The 22,112-nt window shown below is 44.8% G+C and overlaps 1 protein-coding gene across 1 annotated transcript in view; it reads right to left on the bottom strand.

Moving 5' to 3' along the window:
* The window catches only part of XRCC5 (X-ray repair cross complementing 5), a 490,394-nt gene that overhangs the window by 454,393 nt on the left and 13,889 nt on the right, over positions 1 to 22,112 (bottom strand). Inside the window, exons 3-4 of the mRNA XM_069227051.1 lie at positions 20,452 to 20,635; positions 11,126 to 11,174 (exon numbers count right to left, since the gene is read on the bottom strand). Coding sequence (XP_069083152.1) covers positions 11,126 to 11,174; positions 20,452 to 20,635 — 233 coding nt within the window. The remainder of the gene's footprint in view (positions 1 to 11,125; positions 11,175 to 20,451; positions 20,636 to 22,112) is intronic.

Here is a 22,112-nt window from a genome sequence, read left to right as displayed (position 1 = left end):
GATATGAGGGAGTGCCAGTCAGCTGAGCTGGGCCCAAAGGCTTGTGCCCCATTCAACTTGACTCTGGGCTCAAAGTCAGACTCCCCCGGGAGCAGTGCTCCACCTTGGGCAGAGGGTGCTCTGGGTGTCAAAATACACCTTGTGGCATTTGAGGCACGGTCAGTCTTGTTTTGTATCCACTGTCTGGTGCAGTCTCTGCCCTACCATGTGTTCATGCTCATCTTCTTCTGCTTCATTTCTTCCAAGAACTGGGCTTTGGGACTCTCACCTCCTTGGATGGCCAGGACAGCCTTCAATCCCAAACAGGTTTTTGGCTCCGAAGATGTTGGGAATTTTGGTGGGTGCTTGCCTCTGTATCCTGTGATGAGCCCACCACATATTATCTTGTATCGGAGAGTCTTCTTGTAGCAGGAGGCACAGAACACGTCACAGGAGCCTTCATCATGTGTTGGCAATAGGCAAAGATTACAGACGCTGTGGTGATCCCTCCAGGGTACCACATGCTACACCCAAGGCAAAATTGGAAAGTGTCTACCATTACCTTGCCTTACGTGCATTCTCAAAGACGTGACTCAAGATGGATTAAGGGTTGTCGAAGGCCGGCGTAATACATTGAGGGATAACGGTCAATGTCTGTCAGCAAATAATTCAGGAAATAAGTCCAGGGTGATGTTTTCCAGTCACGAGGATGAAAGCCCGAATATCTGGCACCAATGAATCCAGCAGAGAATATGCATTTCCCCAGAGCTGCATTCTTGCACATCCGAGCCTGATGGTGACAGAAAACAGTCTTTGGTAGAGTTGGTGACCTGGTGCATTGTGGACCAAGGGTAGAGTCGCAATAGTTCCTGTGATTGAAGCATCTTGGAAGATCAAGTTGCAAACATCCAGGGCCAACACCAGATCACAGAGCATATTGAATCTACAGCCACAGAGCACTCTGGCATGTCCTCTCTAGCAATCAGTCTTCATGTCTGCTCCTCCAAAATTTCCGGGTCTCTTTATACCTTTCTCTCAAATGATTCTATGTCAGGACTGGAGGCGAGGATTAGGCTGTCTCTCCGCTTTATTTTTAACAAGCAGCCTTTCAACAATATAAGAAAAAACGATTGACTATAAAACTGCAAGTTCCATGAGTCTTCACTCAGGTCAAACAATCCAGTGTCAGCATGCCCCTCAAGAGCCTCTCCTGACCTTATTACTCTTTCTTCGCTGCTCCAGCAGCCATCAGATAAGTGCTCTACGCGCCGTTAATTTTGATTGTTAGTGTTTTCTTTACACAGCGCGGCCGTGGGAACGCTCAAAGCTCCTTCGCAACTGCTAATTCTGAACACAATCGGTCCTCAGGCATGATGCGGTCAGCCAACCGCAAGAGGGTCGCACACTACCCCCACGTGTCCAGAGTCTGTTTCACTTGTCAGATTCAGAGTGAAAGAGATGCAGGTTGCTAACAAGCAGATCGGGGGCTGTCAGATTTGTATTCTTTGGACCCGCCTGGAGTCTGAACACCCATGTGAATTAACAGATAGAACGAACAAAGAAATAAATAAAGAGACACGACCCAGGCAAACAACATTAACCCCTTAGTAATCAACGGTGTGCTAGTGTCCCGCAGGCCTTGAGGCCTTTACGATCGATTAGGTGCTTTTGGCATAATCTATTGCCCTCTTGACGGCATTGTGCCACCATTACTATGCAGGACCCTGCAGAATACCTGAGTGACGACTCCCAGGAGTGCCTAGAGGAGGAGGAAGTTACAAACCTCCCCATAGCCTGCGAGTTCTGGCATATTATGGCTATGTCCATATATACAGCAGTCTTGCAGGATGTGGCACCCTTGAAAAGGAAACTCCTTAATCTACAGCATAGATGCCTACAACCCCTCTCCGGGAGGAAAGACACCTCTGGGCCTCTGGCCCCATCATCTCCAGGGCAGCCCTGAGCATCATTAGAGGTGGCACGCAAACACCCTTGTGAACCAGGTGTGGGCCTGGGTGCATTTTTGCGGCTCAAAAGAGCATTTATGGAGTCTCACCCCTCCCCAAGATCTCCCTCTCCCCTTCCCTCTACCTCGAATGACCTTTTCCAGATGTGAGACGGTTCGGATTCTCTCTCAGCTACAGATGGGGAGGGGGGATTGGGAACTTTCCAGATCCTAGTTCCTTTCGGCTACCACTTCCTCTGCTGGGGAAGACCTAAAAGCCGAAAAGAGTTGTCCGTTCCACCTGTGGGCCTGCTAGATCCGGGTGATCTCCTACATCCTCACTCTTCCCACTGGCCGCCAACCCCAAAGATTGTGGCCTATGTGGCAGGGAGACTTTTGAAAGACCTAGACAAAGAAGTCCAGAGCTGCCTAAGGACGGAATGGCCCCGCCCATCCTTGGAGGGTAAGGTCGCAGCCACCCTGGACATAGACCCCAAGATGGCCACCTTCTTAGCAAAATTTATATGGGATCCTAAAAAAAAGGGATTGACTGATCCTGGCGCTCCCGCCAAGAGAAATTATTGGATGTCACAGGGACACTTACAAAAATTTTGGACATAGCGGGGGGATGCCAAGGCCTCTGGATCCCTTATTTTCACTGAGGCTTTGCGCAGTTCGGCCCAATTATCTTCTTGGGGAATGCAAATTGTGCCATTTCCATGGAAAGGCGACGCTACCTACTGATCAAGGTCAACCCCAAGCTGGGGGGATCTGGCGTTCTCGGAGGCCAGCCGTGTGGCCCAAGGTGGTTTGTTTGGGGAACCCTTAATCCTGGAGCTAGGGAAGTTTGTTAACACTTTCACTTCCCTAGACAAGGCCCAGATGTCTATGAAGCAGGTTTTCACTCCCCGTGTTTTTGGCTCAGCTGGTCATGGTGGGGGCTCACGATCGGCAGAGGCACCTTCCAAGCCTCCAGTCAAGGGCCTCGTCAAGGACAATTGCAGGATCTTGCTCGTTTCAGGACTTTTTACCCCATCTGGGGGTAGCCATGCCAATGAGGTGCCAGGAAGGGCTTCAAGAACGGAGCCTCCAACAAGTTTACCCAAGGTGAGCATTCATGTCCCGGCAGGACTCAGATTGGGGGGGCAGGTTGGCAGAGTTTCTCCACAACTGGGAGCAACTGAAGACAGATGCCTGAGTTTTACAGACAGTCCAAGGGTTCCACATAGAATTTTATGGTTCCCCGGTTCAGATGTCACAACAACGCCCTCTACATTTTTCTCCCCTCCAGGCGTCTTTGGTGGATACAGAAATAACCCAACTTCTGAAGAAAGGGGCCATTGTCCAGTCCTGTGAACACCCCTTTGGGTTTCGTAGCAACCTCTTCCTGAGATGGGGACAACGCCCGGTAATAAACCTATAAGAATGTAATGAGTGGCTGGTTATTTGCCACTTCAAAATGGAAGGGTTTCACCTCCTCAGAGACCTCCTAGAGGTGAACGATTGGATGGTGCGGCTCGATCTAAAGGATGCTGACCTCACAATTCCCATTCCCCCCCCCACCACTTCCACAGCTAGTTTCTCCAATTCAAATGGAGGAGACAAATCTTCAATTTCACCTCCCTTCCTTTCGGGTGCTTCACAAAGGTCTTGAAGTCGGAGGTGGAACACTGTAATGATATTTGTGTTTTGACCACTGGCTCCACGTTGCACTTAGCCTAGCAGTACACCGTCACATTAGTGACCACCAGCTTAATTTTGCCTATTGTCTTTATTTTAGCATTAGCCACCACCACGTTAAAAGCTGCAAGTATTTTTCCACACCCACATTATACAATGTGTTTTTTCTCGTTCATGTTTTTATTCCGCATGGCTGCGTGTTCTTTCTCACCAAGGGCTAGGACATAACGTGGAGGAGTCAGCAAGATAAGGATGTACTAGGATGATGTTTATGGTACGGCAGGGAACGGTTTAGTTTTGGGAGGGACACCTTGGGAAACTGGCCGGTTACAACACGTTTCTTTCAACGCTGACCTGAAGTAGCTTAGAATAACAAGAAGAGAGGGGGGTTCTAGAACTGTCCCCTCTGGCTTGTTTACGGTATATAAGAGACCCAGGATTGACAGTGGGAGATTCAGAAACTTGGGTCAGGATTTTGACATCGAATGCCTGACACCCCATGAGGGTAGATAAATCTCTCACCCGCGGACGATCTCGAAGTCCACGGCTTGAAGTTACTGAGAGAAAGATGAAGCACCAGATAGGCCCTTCAGTGATTCATTTTTACTAATTATTTGTTGTGCATTGTGTATGAATATATATAAAAATAAATAAATATAGGTATCTGTACCTTTGCATGTATATATTTGCTGTTTATATATTTAAGATTCTTTGTACATGTTCTCACTTTATTGTTGAGCACATTTTAAACGTGCACTTTCAGTTCTACTGACCTTCCTTTACGAACCTTCCGAAGTGATTTAATAAATGTCTTCTTAAGATTAAGATGTACATTCCAGAGATTCTTTTTGACTCTTTTCAGAGTGTGTGTATTTTGGCTCGGACAGCAGTAAAGCAAAACAAACACCTCAGAACTCAAGGGATAAGGATGCTCGTTTATCTAGACGTTAGCCTTTTGCTAGACCAGTGCCCCATGAGGCTGGTGGAGTACCTGCAACAGGCTGTGTCCTTGCTGGAATCCCTCGGATTTGTGACCAATGAATCCAAATCAGCTCTTTACCCAGCCTAATCCATACAATTCCTGGGCTTTATGGTGGAGTCGGTCCAAGCCACCCTCAGCCTGCCGTCGTGGAAACTGTCCAAACTCAAGCAGGAGTTAAAAAGGACTCTGACCAGATCTAAGACCGCTTGTATTTTTGGGCTCCTCTCATCCTTGATATAGACAATGTTCCCGGGCCCTTTCCACTCTCGAGCCCTCCAGAGACTCAAGATCTCTCACCTGAGAAAGGGCCTCACATATTATCAATTGCTGCCCCTGTCGGAAGAAGCCAAAGAGGAACTGAGATGGTGGATCTCGCATATGGATGGCTGGCCCATTTTTGGCTTCCAACTGGACATGGTCATCGAACCGGACCCAGCAGGACGGGCTGGGAAGCCCGATGCGGCGAGTATTCTACAGGAGGAAGCTGGTCGTCCGAAGAGAGAGGACTGCACATCAACTGCTTGGAACTCATGGCGAGGTCCTTTGTAGTGAAATGCTAGACCAAGGACAAAGCCCAGTGATGCGTACTGCTAAAAATGGACAACGTAGCGGCAGTCCGTTATATAAACCATCTGGGGGTAACCAAGTCAGAGACCCTGGCGAATCTGGCACGCGAATTCTGGGCTTACTGTCTAGACAACCAAATCTTGGTGGCGGAACACCTCCCAGGGAAGTCAAATCAGGTGGCAGACTGGAATTCACGTCACTGGAAGGATGTCAGCCTGTTGCGGCTTCATCCACAGGTGTTTCAGGGGATGAAATCCCATTGGGGTCCCTTTTCGATGGACTGGTTTGCCTCGCGTCTGGACCACCAGCTACCTAGGTATTGCAAATGGAAACCGGACCCATTGGCGATGGCGACAGATGACCTCCTACAGGATTGGAGCCAAGAGAGGGGATATGCGTTTCCCCCGTTCAAGATGATCAAGAGGCTCGCGGCTCAAGCTCGGGGGCAGAGGGCGGACCTAGTGATGGTCATGCCCTTGTGGAGATCTCAAGTCTGGTTTCCAGTTCTGATGGAACTTTCTTGGGATTTTCCAATTCAGTCTACCCCCGTTTCCGGATCTCCTTCTCGATCCACTAGGGAATCGCCACCACCTGGTGATGGAGGGGCGTCTCCACCTCATGGCCTGGAGGATCGCCGGAGAAGATGGAAAATCCTGGGCATTTTGCGAGAGGCTGCAATCCTACTCGCAAAGTTTTGGGTGGATAGTAACAATAAAGATAAAGATCAGCCTGGAGAAGATGGTTGGGTTGGTATCTTATCTGGCAGCTTGATCCCATGGGGGCAGACATTGTCCATATACTGAATTTTTTGGCATGTGAGGGTCTAGCTTACGTATCAATCAGTACCTTCCGTTAGGCCATCTCAGCGGGCTATATCCCGGTGGACAAATTGGAGAACATCCATTTGTCTACAAACTTCTCAGAGGCCCTTCCTCCGGGTCCAAGAAATTCTACTCTTTAGGATGTAAACAAAGTCCTCCACCTATTTAAATCATGGCCAGCTAACAAGTATCTATTGAGGAAACAGATGTTGGCAAAGCTGGCTACCCTGCTATGTTTGATATCTTGTCGTCGGGTTTCCGATGTCCATGCGCTAGATATCGAAGGCAGAATCTTTGCCCCGGATGGAGTGACATTTCACATCTCAAGACGAACAAAGTGCAATTCAAAAATCGTTTCCCACCCAAGTTTTAACACAAATCCGAAGTTGTGCGTGGTTCGGGCTTTGAAAGCATATGAATCCATGATGGAGGAAGTCCGTCCCCACGGGGAACGGCAACTCCTGATAGCTCTGACTAAACCACACAGAGCGGTGTCTTCTCCTACCATAGCCAGATGGGTATCACAGGAAGCTGGAATTGATACTTCCATTTTTGGAGATCATTCGGTGAGGGAAGCTGTGGCCTCAAAAGCCTTTGACTTAGGAGCCCGCCTAGAGGACACTCTCAATGCGGTGGACTAGTCCTCGGATTCTACGTTTAAGAGATTCTATTTTAAGCTGGTACAAAATCTAGCAGCTTTGGTAGTGGACAAGCTTTAGACCAACCTAATCCTCGCCCCGAAATAGAATGAAAAATTTCCTAGCTATCATAATGGAAAGTCTCAATTCTATTAAGGACACGGAAGCGAGAATTAGTTCCCCGCCATAAATGTTATACCCACCCAATGGAGGATTAAGATTCTGAAATATTTCGAGTTATATGTAAGTAACTTGACATTGTTGATTGTTCTAGATAATTGCATGTTGGTATATCTTGATGTATCAAATTGAGAATAACAAAAACATAAGGACATTAGAAAGGGGATTTAGTTGTTTATAGAATACTGAAAATGTTATCAAGGTAAATGTAAGAAGGTAAATATTGACTTATTTTCAAATTTCAGGAATGGAATCTGGAAAACGGGAATAAATAATGAAGTTCGGCTGAGGTCACAGGAAGAAAGAGGAAGAAGAGGTAATCAGGAGAGGCTCTTGAGGGTCATGCAGACATCGGATTGGTTGACCTGAGTGAAGATTCATGGGACTTGCAGTTTTATTGTTAAAGTTGTTTTTTCTTATATTGTTGGAAGGCTGCTGGTTAAAAATAAAGCGGAGAGAGACATCCTAATCCTCGCCTTAATGTCCTTAATAGAATTGAAACTTTCCGATAAGACAGCTAGGAAATCTTTCATTCTCTATGAAGAGCGGAGGGAGAACTGCTATGTGGCTCTTCATACATTTAATAAGGCAAGTAACTAAAATGAATTTTGCATCCTCTTTTCTTCGAACTTGTTCAACGAGAGGACGGATGGACTTGAAATGCTTATCACTACATGCAGGCCTCTGAACAGCAGAATGGAAGATTACTCTCCACTATAATTCTGGGTTTTTCATTAGTGCAACTAATGTCAATCTGCTGCTAAAATAATACAACACTTGTTAGCTAACATTAGCATTCATTAGTTTTGTAGGTTCTAAGCCTCATACCTACACACTGTAAAGCATTAGTGCTCTTCATGTTGGCATGCATTAAGGTCTGATTTATATATATATATAACACGCATGTATCACCAGGACAGCCCAGCCACAAAAGTCACCCCCCCTTCATATGCGATGATCGTCCGACTGAAATAAAACAAATAAAGATAAATTAAAAAGTTGACCATCTACCAAAGAGCATAAAAAGAAAACTGTGAAGCATAGTTCACTCACAGACAGAAATCAATTAAGCTTTTGCAAAGCATTATTCAGGCATACACTTAGGGCCTGATGGAGAGTTTGCCCCCCCTTGTTTTACTCCCTCACAAACGTGAAGGATATCCCGTCCACCCTATTACAAGTACAATATAGCTTATGGAACTTGTAATAAGGCAGACGGGATATCCGTCAGGCCTTGATGGAGTAGCCCCTCCGCCAAACTCTAAATCAGGACCTTAGTTGAATTGGAAAAGGAAAGACGCAAATTACAAGACTGACAAGACTCACCCAGTAAAATATCGGAACTCTAGGAAACATCAGAGAAACAAAAACCTGGAGGTCTGCAAATTCTAAGTAAACTCCTGTGAGAGCAGAACTGTGATACATGCAACACTTAATTCACTCAGATCAAAACGGGTTTATCCAATGCTGTAACATGGCAATGTACATCATGAGCACTGAGTGAAGAAGCAGACCCCTTGCCCATACAGTAATATTATGCACAGAGGCGAAAAAGCACAAGACACCTGACTGGACATACCTTAATGCAATGACGGTTGGAATGAGACTGGGAATCAGTTTCAGGACTGGACATCTCTAAAATACAAAATCCCAATAGCAAGAACCCAGATAGGGAGAGAAAGTTCAGACCCAACGAGCAGAGGAATGAAGCAGACGTGCCCCTTGTCTCCATTCCTCTTTGCAACTGCAATGGGGACATTTGCAAATCAGCTAAGTCAAGTGCCTTTAAAAGGAATATATGTGAGCAATAAGATCTATTACATAGCGTGATATGCCAATGACAGTAAACTATTCTCGGACAACCTGCAGGCTGATATAGAGCATGCAATCAAAGAGTGAGAAAGCTTTAGTGCAACATCTGGCCTTAAAGTAAACTCCAGTACATCAGTGGTGTAACCAAACTTAAGAGGCCTTCCCTGCAAAGTGCCTGTAGGGGGATCGTCCCCTCTAGACCCAGTGAGGGACCTGCCGCCCGTATGTAGTGTACTGTGCTGGGGCTCCCCCACCCCACGGAGCTCCCCCCTCCTCCCCCCAAACCTTGGGGGGGGCCTTTGCTAACCAATACACAAAGCAGTCCATAGGCTGCAATAAGAGTCAACAATGATATGTTACTTAGGGAAACAAATATATGGAAACGAAAACAACCTCTAAACAGAACTATAAGATCAGTATAAGATCAGTATTGAGAGCAAAGTGGGAATTGATTTCTCGAAGACACTACCACATTCAGTGGCTGGAAAAATTTATATCTTACCCAACTGCAAGATGGGATACTCTTGTAATTATATATTACTTCGTTACCTTGCCAATAAGGATCCCCAAAGAAACATTTCACAGAACCAAATACTGTTAGAATTAACATGGGGTTAAAAAAGACGGAGGATGGGAGGGTGGCATTAAACTTAAAAGTGCCAGTGACAGCGGTTTAGCTGTCCCAGGCTACAAAATATATTACATAACTGCAGGGGGTAGCAAGGTGGAGGAATGAAAGATTAGCAGGTTTTGGAAACATAAAAAAACTCTACTGGACCGAACAACAGAGTAATGATACAAAAAGGGGCGGAGAAACAGCCACAATTGTTAGACCTTTTCATATACATTTGGAATTAGTGCTTCCAGATACAAAGATAAAGATCCCATGCACTCCTATGATCTCATTACAGGGATTGCAAGAGTTTAGGTGGGGGCTCAAACAATGGGAAGAGGAATGGATGATACAAATAGATGACTTATACATTTCCGTGACTTAGTGATTATGGGACACCTAACAGACATTTCCTACTGTACGGGGCACGATCCAAAGAGCGTGAAAGTCAGGATGCTCAGAACCACCTACACATAAGGGATTACAATGGACAGGCACAAATACAGGTCATCAGAGAGCAGTATCATTGCAATACTGCACAGGAGAGGTATGTTCTCTAGGCTCTTACCCACATCCTAGAAATAAAAAGGCCACCTACAGATTCATATTGCGTAGTGAGGCAAAGCTTAAGGAATATTAAATTAGACAAAAGACAAATGGGCTTTGGACTTTGGGATGCCCCTATGAGATGTGGACTAGAGACATATCTCTGCACCTCAGATTTCAACAAACACTAAATTCAAGCCAATACATCTTAGTTATCTACATCGGGCATCATTTACATCCAAGAGACTCAACAGATTCTGTCAAGGGGACCCGCTGGCTGCCCTGGCTTCTGAAAGATAGGGGTGGATTTTTAAATCTGAGAGCAATATGGTGATCAATCATAGATCAACTTCACAGACAGACAGAAAACCTACACTCCAGAGGTATGTTCTCTAGGCTCCTATCCACATCCTGGAAATAAAAAGGCCATCGACAGATTAATAGACCTCACCTTAGGATTGGCTAAAAGCCAGTTAGCAATACAACGGAATGCAAACGATGAACTCCACAGAATGAAATGGCAGTGGTAAACACTGGAATGAGAAGAATGCAAAAGCACTCTGCTACACATGGAGACAAAAAGGGGACTTAGAAAATACAAGAACAGGCATATGGCACAATGATGGTGGAAAGATAATTAAACTACACCATTAGGCGCAGAGGAAGTAAAAATGCAACCCGAGTATGATCTAACAAGAGCTATCAGGAGTACACCCACAGATAGGCAGGCAGTCTCTGGCCCCTGCTCAGAGCAGGAGGGGCAATCAGCACCAAGAATGCAAGCACACAAACAGAACTGAGAGACAATACCAAGTGAGGTTAATGCAGTTTTTGTTGATTTATGTCCTACAACTGTCACAGTGTAGATTTAAAGAACCATGAGACCAAGGGACCAGTGTAATTCCGACAAAGAACGGGTTGAAAATTAACCGATTGTAAAATAGCTAACATATTGATGGTATATTATTGCTGTTCCAATGAAACATTTGTAAATAACCCATTATTATAAATATATTTAAAAAAAACAATTTTGTTTAAAATAAACGTTGGGATCCATTTTCAACTTCTCATTCATTTCACACTTGTACTTGTTTTTACTCCTTTGCTCTGACATCAAAGATATGGGACTCTCTTTCCCCTCGTTACCACTTCACCCCCAGCCGATGTTCTTTTGAATCCCGCTTTAAGAAGCATTTACTTTCCACCACGTTCATTTCTTGCTGCACAGTCACTGTGTGCTGGCTTCATATCTGTAGAAATCATGTAGTGACTTTGGAGGAAACACCTTCTAAATGTAACAAGAGGGTGAAAGGCAAGGGAATACATCAGAACTCAAGCGTGCACAGAAAGAGCAATACTTACAGGGTTTCATTTTGCAGAAGGTCCATGCAGACCACCAGGGCATCCAAGACTAGAAGAGTTAAGGACTTTCTGCTGAAATATACAATATTTTGCTTTCACAGTACAAAGACACAACTGTATCCTATTTTAAGAACGCAGCACCATCCAACATTTTCGTGGCAAGGTATAATTAAGGAGGATTTAAGACAGAAACCCTGGAATGAGATTTTGGGAAGGGGGAGCAGGAGACAACCTGCAAAGAAGCCACCTTTGCTTAGTGCGCTCTCCGTCCAGGGTTTAAACGCATCCCGGGCAGTCTAAACTAAGATAAGGAAAGTGGTCAAAAACAATTACCAGAATGTGAGCTGTTCTGCACCGTGCTTTCAAATGTTGCAACTCTCAGCATAACTGAACAACTCAGGAAGCATACCTAGCAGCAAAAGACCCCCAGGCAGAGGGAGCGAGGACTTCTTAACACTAAACGCCTGACTTTCAAAATGTCGCACCATACCACACTGCCTTTCATCCAGACCAATGTAGCAGGCCACAGTGCAGGACCCAATCGCCTCATCTCACTATCATCCTCCCTCAGTAGAGCAGCCTAAGGTGTCAGATATTCAAGGAAGACCTGACAGAGCTAGTGGTGGCAAAAGCCCAGCCTCTGCCGATGCCCACCACAACCTCCGCAGTCTCTACTCCTGCATCTTTGGGACACAGCCTGCTCCCACCACAGGTCCAATCCAAGATCCAAAGCCAATCGCTCATGGCATTAGCTATGTGTCTGGGGAACCTGAAAGGACAGGGCCAGCCACCATTTTTGCTGAGCCTCTTTACAATTCGCTCATGACAGGAAGACTGGCAGGGTGACTTTTTAATTTAACATCTCTGGTCATGTCCAAGCTTCGTTTATGTCAAAATAAGGATAGCGTGCGAGTGAAGGTGAAAAACATGCTCTGCATTGTTAAACACTCCAAGGTGAGGAAACTTCTCTTTAATTAAGACCATCTTATTAGCATAATCACAGATATTAAATGGAAATGATGAGATGGACGTCAAAGCATGGTACAATGAAAATGCTGCATAGGGGTAAAACATGCCTCAGTTTAATGTAGGATGTGGAGCGAAAAGTAGCACTGGAAAATATTGTAATACTAACGCGATACTGCACCAATCCTTCATGCATGGAGAGTGTGTCCGACCCTCTTTTAGAGAATTTAGAAATGTTTTTAAAAATGATCAAACAATGCACTTTACAGCCAAATGTTTCTGATATATTGTCAAAATGTTGAAGGGTTTACACTGCAATTTGTGAAATATTCCAATAATTTTCACTGTGGCACAGTATGGAAGACATCAGCAGCAAGTGTCTCACTGTACCAACACTGTGTGGCTCTCTTTCAGGGCTGAATGGAATATGCATCCCTCAGCCCATCAAGCCCTGAAAGTATCAATATACTCCAGCTTATGTTACACTCCATATCAACATTCACACACAGTCTGAACCTAGTGATGATGGAGACATTTGCAAAAGGGAATTACCAACACTTTTCAGAACATCTTAGTTAGACAGAAGTGTAAAGGCTGCAACAATTGGAGGGTGGGCGACCGGATGGGAGGAGGGGGGGCGCAATTATTAAAGACACAGGGAGTTTAAACATTTTCCTCACTGATGTTCTTAGGTTCCTTTTATTCGTCTCAATCTTTGAGAACTTCACAAAGTCCACAAGATAAGAAAAACAATAACATAAATCAAGGAAGCGTCCACCAAAATCAGGTCTGTAGAGAAAACTCAACACAATCTAATTTTAACTTAGGAATTCTCTAACAGACGTTATTTTGATAACATTTTCCCACCAAACAGTTTCATTTTGCACCAAACATCTCACTCATAACTTAAGGTGACAATCTCAGAAAACTCTGCAGACTGTGCAAAAGTTGTCAACTTCATCCAGCTTGGAGGATCAAAGCTGAAACTTTGGACACTGATTGCAATTTCTCTACTTTTGAAAAGATGAGCAGGCAAGGAAAATGGGTGAGAAATAAATAATTAAACAGAGTGCTTTCCTCATTTACTAACAACAATAAAGGGTAGCCTATGCAATACACAGGATAGACACAAGTAGGTTTGGGAAAACAAGGGGAAGGTTGTTTTCATGAATTTCATGACCCAAATCTGATATTTAGTATGTGCATACATTAAACAAGCCTAGGTTTGAATGCATCGAGGATTAACCCAACAAATGTAAATGATAACCATGCACTGGCCCACCCTACACATTTCATAACTTACACCCGCTTTGTGAGTAAGACCCTACATGTTCACCTTACACTGTATTTTAGCATCTACCCAAACATGAACCAGCAGAGTGCATCACATTAGAAAACCTCTCAACCCAGGAGCACAGCAGCCTAGGGGGCTTCTGGTTACAACAACCCATGCATGTCCTGCACCGTAGACCGGTGGAGATGAAATCACATCATGGATTCTTCAGCTCTACAAAGAATAAAGCATCATCGCTTTCTCACTCTTAGTCACCCAGTAACCCTATTGGCCACATCCATAAGACTGCTCACTATCTCTCGTAGTAACTATCCTTAGCAGGCCAAGAGACCATTTCTTAGTAGCACTGAGTATGCTCTCTGCACAAAATATGCTGTTTAGATTGTAACCAATTGTAATAGAAAAAACTAAACCGAACACTGGGCTCTCTGTTCTTTTTCCTGCTATTATAAACTACAAGACCGGGAGGAATGAATACATTAGCAGCATTTTACCTTTAAACATTATTTAATAATACTAACAATTGTCTTATTTACATAGTACATTTATATGAAGCCTTGCTGAGAAATATTAGTACCGCCTATATAAAGTATAACTGCCCACTTAGAAGATATTACAAATTTTGCCACTGTTCTGCAAAAAGCAAAGCAGTCCTGGTGATTAGTTTTTGTCCCTATATATAACAGTGCCAGAAGCCTTGCTGAGAACTGTTGGTGCTGTCTAATAAATATATGTCAGCTATGCTGAAACGTTAAGACCTGAGCCATGAAATGCATAACCGCGAGATGTTGGTACTGCAAAAAGAGCAGATGATGGACAGAATGCAGAACAACGTCAAACATTTACCCCCAGTCGGAGATCTGGGGATAAATCCATCATTTTTTGCCCACCCTAGTTAGGACCTAGCCATATACAAATCAGTCTTGACCCTGCTCCTCATGGGAACAGTCCAGCCCGAACTGCCCAGCCAGGTCCTCCCTGGACCCGAAACAAGCATTGTGGGGCTGGTTTCGGGGTATCACTCCTCATCAGCCAGGCTAGCTTGAATCCAGTGACACAGTGAGCCTGGGCACACCCTGGGCACTTACGGCAACAAATGTAAAAAGAACAGATGATGGACGGAACGCTGAACAATGTCAAACATTCAGGTTGGTACTGTTTCATAAAGTTTTGGCAGTCCTTCTTAGACTTGTTTTGAGGTGCCAAATTACAGCATAATAATCACACTGGCACTGTTGGCAAAGTTAATTTTTGCACTCTCCATAAATGCTATAGAAATCCTTGTTAGAACTGCTGTACCTGTAAAAGCCCTGAAGCCTAACTGGAGGATATTGGCAAAGTTCAGTAAGTGGATGGTAGCTCTGTGGAGAACCGATAGTATGGTTCATTAAACGTTTTACAGTACTGCTCAGATGTTTTCTATCAAGATATTGCGGCCACGGTGAGAAGTGTTGGCACCATCTATAAAAACAATAGTACCTTTATTGCACTGTAAATTAAAGTATACCGCAGCCTTGCTCAGAAGTGTTGGTCTTACCAAATAAATACATGGGGAGCCTTGGAAGCCTTTTTGACTCTTCATTAGAAGCGCGGCTGCCCTGACAAAAAGCAGTGCTACTGCCGTCCTAGGTATGGCGGTTTTGCTGAGGAAAGGTGGAGTCGCATTAGTTAGGAGAGGCCTGCTGGTACAGATGTCTAGGTGTATGGATGCCCTACTGAGAAGGTTTTCCTGCTGAGAATGACAGCAAAACATATTTGCACGGTCCAATGAATGAATGAACAAACTCTTTCATGAGAACTGCTAATGTCTTCCAATAGAAGTATTAAATCCGTGCAGAGTGGTGTTGTCATTCTCTAAAAAATAATGATGACAGCAGTGCTGAGAAACATTTGCATGTATATATTGGCCTATAAAAATATAAACTCCACTGAGAAGTGGGGGCATTGTACTGAAAAGTATAGTAGGCATTTTTGAGATGTGCTAGCACTAATATGATGATAGCACGAATGACTGTGGAAGTGAATTTTCCTTCACAGCTAATCAGCTTCCAGATAACAAAACACCCTACTCTCAAAAAGTGAAAACCTTGCCTTTAGTGATCGTGAAACCCCATGGAATATATTTATTTTCCATTTACAGCACTAACAGGAAATCTCTCTACTTATGGAGTTGTCTTGAGCCATCCCAAGGTGAAGATGCTTTTTGAGATCTGCTCAACTGGCCTGTTCTGATATTGTGAGACCCAGCCAGGTGAGTGGGCACCATGAAAATTCCCTTTAGATTGACCCAGCTCAAAAGAGGCAGAACCTACTGGCACCGGATCCAGGAGCCCACTCCACCCTACTTGTGACAGTACCGCATGTTGCTTTGTGGGTGAGAACCTGCACAAGCCTCTCTTTGATGGTTGGCAGGAAGGCTTTCTGAGCCTGAAGCTCCAATAGGCTAAGGTGGAGCCAATGCTCAACTGTAGACCACATACCTCCGCTTTCTACTTCTCCCTGGTGGCCTTCTTAACCCAGAGAGACCACTGTGGGCTCTGGGCTAGGCAGGGAAAGCAGCAAGTCACAGGTTAGTTAGTATCCTCTTGCCACCACCAACGGGGTCAGGGTGTCTCCTCTCAGATAAAGAAGGTGCTGGGTAGACTGCCCTGATGCTGAGTCACTGAAACCACACACTTTAAGGCCACTTATGTCGTGTGGCTGATGGGTCACAGCGGATGCCCGAAGCCAGTAGCACAAGAAGCGTCAGAACTATCCTCACCAAGACCAAGGACTGAGCCCCAAACATTAGGTTCATATCCTGAATGTCTTGGGGAAAATCAGATCCTACCACCTACCGGCTGCCTGTGGCTCTCTAACGGAGATTCAGAGGGGCTGGTGGCCAATGTGGCAGGAGACACGGAGGTATAAGACTGCTGACCCTGCTGATCTAAGTAGCTTCAGCAGCCACCATGTTCCTTAGAGCCGCAAAAGGCCTGGGTCGTTTACTGCACTGACTCTATACGAGGGGTCACAAGTAGCCCCTGAATTTCCTGAGCTGTACATGAAATTGGTGGGCCAGCAAGAGCAACCCTACGGAATGGGCCATCACCCTACTGCCTTTAAATCTTTCCAACGCCTTTTCCCAAAAAAGTCTGGCACCATCGAAGGGCTTGTCCATCAGGGATGCCAGGACATGCCCCAAAAATCCTGCTGAGCACATCTAAGTGCGTTGCCTAAGCACAATGCTGGTGCCCAAGGTACAAACCACACAATCTAAAAAAAGCTGCATTCAGAGGGACAAAGGCCAGGATCGTCGAGGAAAAAAAGCTTTGTGAATTCAACAACACACTGCTGGTCGAATCTTGCACCACAAGGCTTTCTGGAGCTGAGTGAAAAATGGCAGTCAACAAAAGCCAGTCTGTGCCTCCATTGCCACAAGCACACTGGCTACAGCAGTCAAGTATGTTTTTTGTCCAATTGGTTATGAGAGCATCCGAAGTCCCTCACTGAAGGGAAACAGAGCTTCTGTAGAGGCCGGCCCTAATTGGAAGACTGGACGGGATTATGTTAGCATAGTGGGCAGATGAATATCAAGGACTTTCGCTGCAGTGTGACCATAACTTCAAAATAAGCACTTTTTCCCACTGCAGTACCATGTAAGGGGTTCCCTCTAACTTTCTTGAGAGGTATCTAATCCATTGGGTAGGTTGAAATGAAGGCCTTTATCAGTATAATGACAATGGACAATCTGTCCACTTCTTCATCAGTGAAGTCACGGAGAACATGCTGTAAGCCTCGGATGGCGTCGGAATCAGAGCTGAACAGGGCCTCCAACCTCCGATAGTAGTGCCTAGGAGCCAAGTTCAGTTATGGTTGTCAGTGCTTTGGCAGCATAGTCCTGGTGCACGCAGACATTGGCTCAGGTCAGACACTGGCATCGGATTAAGAACCGGGTTGAGCACTGATGGAGGACCAGTGTGGGCCTGAATACCGGAGTGGAAGTATGGATAATTTCAGCATAGACCTGGGCATTGGCCCTGCAGTGTCAGGGAAGGCCCACCAGAAGTGTAACTAGTGGTCTTGCGGCTCTGTGGGTCTCAACGGCACTGCAGAAAGAATAAACAACATCTTAAAATTTACAGGATGGCCTCCTTAAAGGCCTTTAACTGCTGTGGGGTAAACAACAGACCAGGGAACTCAGAATGTGCCAGGAACAGCATCTGTATGGGCTCGGCATCTGAGAAAGTGTCCTTAAAATGCCAACTGCATGGTTTGGCATCTGACTTGGAGTGGTGAAGGCGAGGTGTTCTTGCAATTGTGCCTTAGGTTTTTACTTATCAAAGGGCCTCAGGCAGGACTGGGATTTGGCGGAAAGCTACTACGAAACTTGGAGCAGGAATGGGACTGCTGCTTAGAAAGTGCTCTTGTTGTATTTTCTGCAGTGGATAACTTTGCTTCTCACTCACTGATCACTTTCTGGAGCATCTGGGTGTGCATTTCTAATAAATGAGTTACGACCGGATCCCAAACATCAGAGGCACACGTTGTGGATATCCACGGCCAAAATCTGCTTCCCGCAGTTGTGGCACTGCTTGAATCCTGTTTTGTACTTAAACATTTCCTTCCTTAGTACACTGTCTTATAAATTTCAAAGATGACAGAAGACAAACATGTTGGGAGCTTATATGTGGCTCCTTTCTGTGACTACTGGTTTAAAAAAAAAAAAAAAAAACTGGTTCAGTATGGCACCTGGGAATATTCTAAATGTGCAGATCTGCAATTAGAAGGCTCTGTCATAAAATGTATTGCTTTATTTAAATTTTTCTGCCATTAAGGGCCTGATTACATCTTGTGACCGCCAGCCTTGAGGTGGCAGTCAGGACCACTGCTGTGGCAGTCTGACCGCCACATTAAGACCATGGCGGTCAGACCGCCAGGGCACTGCCATCTCCACCGGGATCAGTGATCCTGACGGGCTGACAGTGGCGGAGGTCAGAATCAGCTGCATATAGTCCCGCTCTGGGGATTACGACCTGGCTCTCTGTCAGCCTCTTCATGGCAGTATCACCACCATGAAAAGGCCAGCGGAGAACAGGTGCAGGGGACCAAAAGGGGGCCCCTGCACTGCCCATGCACTTGGCATGGGCAGTGTAGGGGGTCCTCCTGCCCGGCACCCTCAGGATGCCATTGCCTCTGGCTCGATTACAAGCAGGCCACAAGGCTACTGCCACTTTCCCGCTGGGCTCACAGGCAGAAACCGTGGTGGCTGGCAGATTGATCAAGGAAACACCCACGGTCTGTGGCTCTCTCCTTTAGGCACAGATACTTACTACTTTGGTCACAGGTAGTCAGTGGATTTCCAGAAACCCTGCCAGCCACTACAACATATCAGACAGATGGCACCTCAGTCCAGCCAAAGTCCATTCCCTGCCTGGGAGGATCAACTGGCTGGTGGGAAGCTCGAGGAGAGCCCTGTGAGTCACAGCTCTACTCCTACTGTTGCAAAAACACTCAAGGCTCCAAGATGATCCAAGTAGGTTTTCCACGACACACCAACGAGCTCATCACTTCTAACCACTGGTAACATCTTTGACGAAACATTAAAAAAAAGGTCAAACTGAACTCTCCTGGCTGCTATAGAAGGCCTTTTTGCACCATGCATCTGCCAGCTTACCACACAGGTGCCATGTCAAATCAACAAAAGCCCACCCCTCTGGCCCCTTAGAAGATGGCATGGAGTCCTCCTAGAGGCAGGCATTGCTTTTACTATTACCTACCAGCACAGCACCGCCAGTAATAGGAAAGCATTATGTCTGTCAAGAATCTAATTAACTAAGGTGCTAACAAGGAGCAATGGACTCATGTTGTGAAAGGAAAAAGAGGCGAACAAAAAGAGTAAAATGAAACTAAAGAGAGGAGGAAAGGAATCAAGGAAAGGAACGAAGAAACAGTACTAAAGTTAAATAAAGTAAAATAGTTAAATATATCAAAAGAGATTAAAGGCACTAACATGCAAAGCAAAAACAAAACAGTAACCAAGTAGCAAAAGCATCAATTATCAACAGTACACAGTGACAGTAAAGACCAAAACAAATTGTATAACGTATGCATGGGAGCAGCATAAACCATTAGTAAAACTGTATGCACATAACACAAGTATAAACTCTAGACTGTGCATATTAAAATAAAGTCTGACTGAACAACATACTACAGCAACCATGTAACATTGGCCTCACAGTCTACAGACCCAGTAAAGACACTATCAGTATTTCTGACTAAACTCGAGAGGACGTTTGATTTGAGCTAGTGAACCAAAGAGATTGTATTTTTGTCTTCCTCAAAATGTGGCTTTTAGTTAAAAATTTATTTGTAAGCCAAGTGAGCAGAAGTTGCCGTGATGTAGAACCGTGAAGCTAGGGAGGTACCACAGAGACGCGTGGCATCTCATCAGGCGACAGATTCAGAGCACTGACTACATAAACAAGGGTTTGGGGAAAATGTAAGTTTTTGGAAACGTTTTCATTGAATTGCTCTGCTGGCACTAAAGCGTTACTACAAAAAATGTGACATCACCACCACGCTGGCCGACTGCATAATCTTCATAACCAGCTGCATTATTTACAAAGCCGTCACAACTTGCACCCTTGCACTGCTGGCTGACAAGCTCTCAACCTCCAGCAGCTCTCGTCACATACACAGCCAGGAAGCCATCAGACTAAAGTCAAACAGTGTTAATAAAAACAAAAAAAACAGGCAACAGGCCCTCTTCATCTATGCCTCCAGGGTATAGAATAACATCCCATGTGCACCAGGATTAGCCCAGCCCTGCTCCAGTGATGTAGGAAAGAGCTGAAAAGTTAACTCTTTAAAGAGAACTACATCATGATGTAGGACCAGTCCACTTTTGTGCTTCGAAGTCTGCTACCCCTCCAATCACATACTGACTACATCTTCACATGTCAACCTGTATAGCACTTCACTGCCCTCCAGCTAGGTTTGCGCCATACAAATACTGCATACTTACACACATACATTTAATGACCACAGCAAGCAGGCTTTCACTCCAACAGCCAATAAAAGATACAGTCGGCTTGTTCAGATCCAGGTTGAATTTCATTTTGAATTTCTTCTAGCAGATCGAAATCTGGCAGGATGAGGTGCCGGTGCACGGTTATGTTCTGGTATTGATCTCCACGAGCAAGGTTATTATTTGTGCCATCCGTGCCAAACAGGACAACAGCAATCTCCTCCTTGCTCTCAGCAAACACCTGATAAGAAACAAAACACAAAACTAAACCCTTTGGAACAGAGAGGGATTGTAGATGTCTTTCCGGCAGACAATGTAGCAGCAACCTCAAGCACCAAGACTCCTAGGCATTGGGCATGGGAGGGAGGTCACATCCATACTCTTCAGACATCAAATCGCAACTGTCCTAACAGAGTGGAGACTTCATGTGCGGATGTCTTTTTATCAGACACCATACACTCTTCAGTCAAGTGGATTTATCCACCATATCATTTTATAGCTCGAGGATGAACCACCTGATCATTCACTCAACAAAAAGATTAAAAATACCTACACTGAGGCTTATCACAGCACCATAAAAACATTTTTAGAGACATAAAAGACCGAAACCTTTAAGTGAAGTCACTTAAGATTTTGCCTTGGTTGCTTGTTCTGTTAACCAACCCTCTATCAGTTATGGTTCTGACACAGAAGCTGAAGCCAACCAGGCTCTGTAGGTACTCAAGATCTCAGTACTTAAATCAGCATCACATTACAAGAAGAGGTGAAGAATATCTTTGATTTGCCTCCCATGAAGTACCTGAAGGGCCCACAGAGCTGGAGAAAAATGTGTTCACATGATAGACTGACTGATGAGAGAGACAAGTGGCTAGTGAAGAGTCGTTCAATTTGTCAGGCATCCTAAATGTGACCGAGTATGCCCTAGCCTTCTGCGTTGCATGCTGGAAACTAAATATCAAGCAAATTCGACAAATTAACATAAATATCAACTTAGAAAAATCTTCCTCCAGTAAAATCAGGGTGGGAGAACTCGGCCAGTAGATTGCTTAACTTGTGGGTCATGTTAATTTGTTGACTTTCCTAGCCTTGGGTGCTCTATGCATGGATTGCAGCCTAAACTTTCCTTAGACATATATCTCTGCACCGTTTCATAGTTGATTAGCATGCACGCTAGTGTAGTCAGTAAATGGTAAGCACACACACAGTAAAAACTTGACAGTTATTTTTTATTGTCCATCATGAAAATGTGGTTGATAAGTACACATGCAGAGGTTTCAATGAACCACAGGATGTTATCATTCATCCTAAATCATATGAGATTTCAATTTGAGAATGTTTTTTTTTTTTTAAACTCATTCATGTTATGCTACCGTTCCAGAAAATAATCAAGGCTCAAAATATTCTCTTTGCTTACATCAACAGATTTTTAAAAGTAAAAGTAAATTCCACGCAAGCATGTGAAATGTCATGTGCTGTGTTGTGTCCAAAAGAGTGTAAATGATGCCTACACACATCAATGTCCATTCACAAAATCCAATGGATAGCGGGTATAAGAAATGAGATCATGCATTCTACGACAGCCAATAACATCAAAGGGGTTGATACCTTGTTCCGTCCTTAGACCCCTCTCACTACGGAAGGAAATGAGTGGAACTATTTTCTTTCTGTACTTGCTGATGCCTTTATGACCCCGCAGACAACACACAGCAAGGACAGTA

Source organism: Pleurodeles waltl, chromosome 3_2 (genome assembly GCF_031143425.1).
Source record: "Pleurodeles waltl isolate 20211129_DDA chromosome 3_2, aPleWal1.hap1.20221129, whole genome shotgun sequence".
Classification (NCBI taxonomy): domain Eukaryota; kingdom Metazoa; phylum Chordata; class Amphibia; order Caudata; family Salamandridae; genus Pleurodeles; species Pleurodeles waltl.
This window is presented reverse-complemented; position numbering and strand designations above follow the sequence as displayed.